This window comes from Cebus imitator, unplaced genomic scaffold, assembly GCF_001604975.1.
Source record: "Cebus imitator isolate Cc_AM_T3 unplaced genomic scaffold, Cebus_imitator-1.0 Scaffold773, whole genome shotgun sequence".
Lineage (NCBI taxonomy): Eukaryota > Metazoa > Chordata > Mammalia > Primates > Cebidae > Cebus > Cebus imitator.
The window spans coordinates 224,752-227,900 of NW_016108088.1; the positions used below are offsets into that span (position 1 = coordinate 224,752).

General features: G+C 44.3%; 1 protein-coding gene across 2 annotated transcripts in view; it reads left to right on the plus strand.

Moving 5' to 3' along the window:
- The window catches only part of TMCO3 (transmembrane and coiled-coil domains 3), a 60,157-nt gene that overhangs the window by 43,916 nt on the left and 13,092 nt on the right, over nt 1-3,149 (plus strand). For both annotated transcript variants that reach the window (XM_017519751.1, XM_017519753.1), the window contains one exon: nt 804-999. In XM_017519751.1, coding sequence (XP_017375240.1) covers nt 804-999 — 196 coding nt within the window. The remainder of the gene's footprint in view (nt 1-803; nt 1,000-3,149) is intronic.

The window sequence follows — 3,149 nt, forward strand, 5'->3', positions numbered from 1 at the left end:
TCACAGGCGTGGGCCCTGCAGTGAGCTCTGAATGACGCTCCATCACATTTGCTTCTGTGGCTGCTGTTGATCCCTTCATTCCATTCCTCTCTGCTTCAAGCCAGCTCTGCTCTGATTCCCCCAAGGAATCGTGGCAGTTTGAGATTTGCATTTCCAGCTTTAAGCCAGACTACAGAGGCTGACACCCTTGGGAATCATAGGTTTCTTCCATGGAGGAAACTTTCACCAGAACTGTGGCCTGAGAGGTGGAAGACTGGAGTAAAATAGAGGTTTGTGAAGACTATGGATAGTGGTGTCTTTCCTGGTGATCTGCTCTGAGATCTGGGTAGTGTATTCTAAGAAGAACATAGTCAAGAATCGCTCTGTCTGAATCACAGACTTCAGAGCTGGCTCGGGAGAGCCTTGCTGATGCTCACTGGAGTTCACACATCAGGTGCGGCGGGACAGAATGCCACTGCCTGACGGACACTCTCACGTGCAGCTGAAGCCTGACGAAGAACTTTATTATCAGGCATCGGCTGGGATAGGAACACCATCAGTCGAGAATTTTCACATCCTAGAATATGTATTTGCACCGAAGTATTGATTGCAAACCAATCCAGCCTCAACCTTAGGGTCACATAACTTAATTTCTGAGATGCGTATGATTCATAGGGTTTTTTTTATTTGAAAATAAAGATGGGTATGATTCAGTTAATTTATTTTGTAGCATGTTAAGGAAAAAGAGTGAAAGACTATTTTATTGAGTTTTAGAGAACTTTGGTTCGAAAGTGAAATCACCTCTCTTTTTTTTCCTTTCCTAGCATTGTCATGGAAGTTCTGCGAATACTGGTTTTGATTGGCCAGATTCTTTTTTCGCTAGCAGCAGTTTTTCTTTTATGTCTTGTTATAAAGAAGTATCTCATCGGACCATATTATCGGAAGCTGCACGTGGAAAGCAAGGGGAACAAAGAAATCCTGATCTTGGGAATATCTGCCTTTATCTTCTTAATGTTAACGGTAATTCTCAAACCATGTGTTAATATTTATGTCATCTGATATGTAGTCTGTTTCACTGAAATCTTGTGATCCATTCTTTGGCTTTCCATTTTAATTATGGTTAAAATATTTGAAACATTTATTAGTATTTATTTTGTACAGTTTATCATACTACCCATCAATATATAATACAGTGAGCTCAACCTGTTTCACTGGTTTGACTCATACTCTCAAGCATTTTGCTAAAATACTGCTTGTGAGTACTTCATTAAAAACAGATCTGTGTAGTGACTCACGCCTGTAACCCTAGCATTTGGGGAGGCTGAGGCAGGAGGAGCGCTTGAGCTCAGAAGTTTGAGAACAGCCAGGACAACATAGAACTCCTTTGCCACAAAAAATATAAAAATTAGCCAGGCATGGTAGCGCGCACTTGTAGTAGCAGCTACTTGAGAGACTGAACCGGGAGGATTGCTTGAGCCCAGGAGGTCAAGGCTGTGGGGAGCCTGGCCGGCAGAGCAACACGCCATGTCAAAACAAAAAAACAAAACTCTGTGATCATAAAAAGCTCCATAAGCACCAGTGTCAAACTATGTTACTCTGACTTACATTTTTAAATAGCTTGCACCTGAAATAGAAAATTTAAGTTTGGAAAGACAATTGTTAATTCTGTTTGTTGCTCACATGCTAATTAACTATATAACTTCTGCTGCATGTGAAAGGTTAAAAAAATAAAGTTCATTTTGGAAAGTGGACTTCTCACTGAGACCACAAGCTTTCCATGAGAGAGGGGCGGGAAATGCTCGCAGACCCCCACAGAGAGCCTCAGTAGTCCTGACAGGCAGCGCACCTGTGTGCCGTCACCATTGCCCCAACAGCGTGCTGTGCACCGTCAGCATTCAGCCTGGCAGGTGCACTCCTGCCATTTATCCCAGAGACTCAAAGCCGCGTTCACACAGTAGCCTGCACACAGGTGTTTCTAGCAGCTTTGTTCTTGTTAGCCAAAAACAGTCCAAAGGTACTTCAGTGGATAGATAAATGTTCAACGAACTGAGCTATGTCCACACCACAGAAGGCCACCCAGCAGTAAAACCACTGGCACACACCTCCCAAGAACTGTGTGGAGTAGGAAAGCCACCCCCGAAGACTGCATACTGTGTGGTGCTTTTTTTTGTTAATTTAAATTAAATCTTTATAAATAGAACTCAGCAAAGTTTCTCAGTTGCTCTGTGCCATCTGGCAAAGTTTCAATGACTTCAGAGTGGGCCAGGCCCAGGGTTTGGGCTAAGGTGGTGTCTTCTGAGCTGGCGCTGGGAGTGTATGGTGCTTTTTATGTCGCATTTGTGAGGTGAGAAGATTCAGAAGTTCAGAAAGGCTCGTAGTTCCCAGGAACTGAGGAAGGGTGGTCTGGGAGGGGCTGGGGGTGGCATTCGGTGTCTTTGCTGTATCCATGTCAGCACCTGAGTGGGGTCTTGTTTGTAATGTGGCAGATGTTACCACTGGGGAAGCTAAAGGGGAACGAGGACTTCATATTATTTCTTAAAACTGCAGGTTAATACTTAGTTATCTCAAAATAAAAAGTTTCCTCCAGGCACAGTGGCTCACACCTGTAATCCCAGCATTTTGGGAGGCCGAGGCTGGTGGATCATCTGAGGTCAGGAGTTTGAGACCAGCCTGGCCAACATAGTGAAACCCTATCTCTACTAAAAGTGCAAAAATTAGCTGGGCGTGGTGGCGCACACTTGTAATCCCAGCTACACGGGAGGCTGAGGCAGGAGAATTGCTTGAACCCGGGAGGCAGAGGTTATAGTGAGCTGAGATTGTGCCACTGCACTCCAGCCTGGGTGACAGAGCAAGGCTCTGTCTCAGGAAAAAAAAAAAAAGTTTCCATTTGAAAAAGTAAATTAACAAAAATTATTTCTTATACATGATTTAATTGCCTGCTAGTGTTTGTAAGCTTGGGAGAAAACTATGATTTGGTTCTGGTCATAGTGATCTTAACTGTTGCAAGAGTTTGACTTACATTGCTTTATCCATTCCAGAGTACTTTTTCCTTTTGAAAATAACTCCCAGGCCGGGCGCGGTGGCTCAAGCCTGTAATCCCAGCACTGTGGGAGGCCGAGGCGGGTGCATCACGAGGTCAAGAGATCGAGACCATCCTGGTCAACATGGTG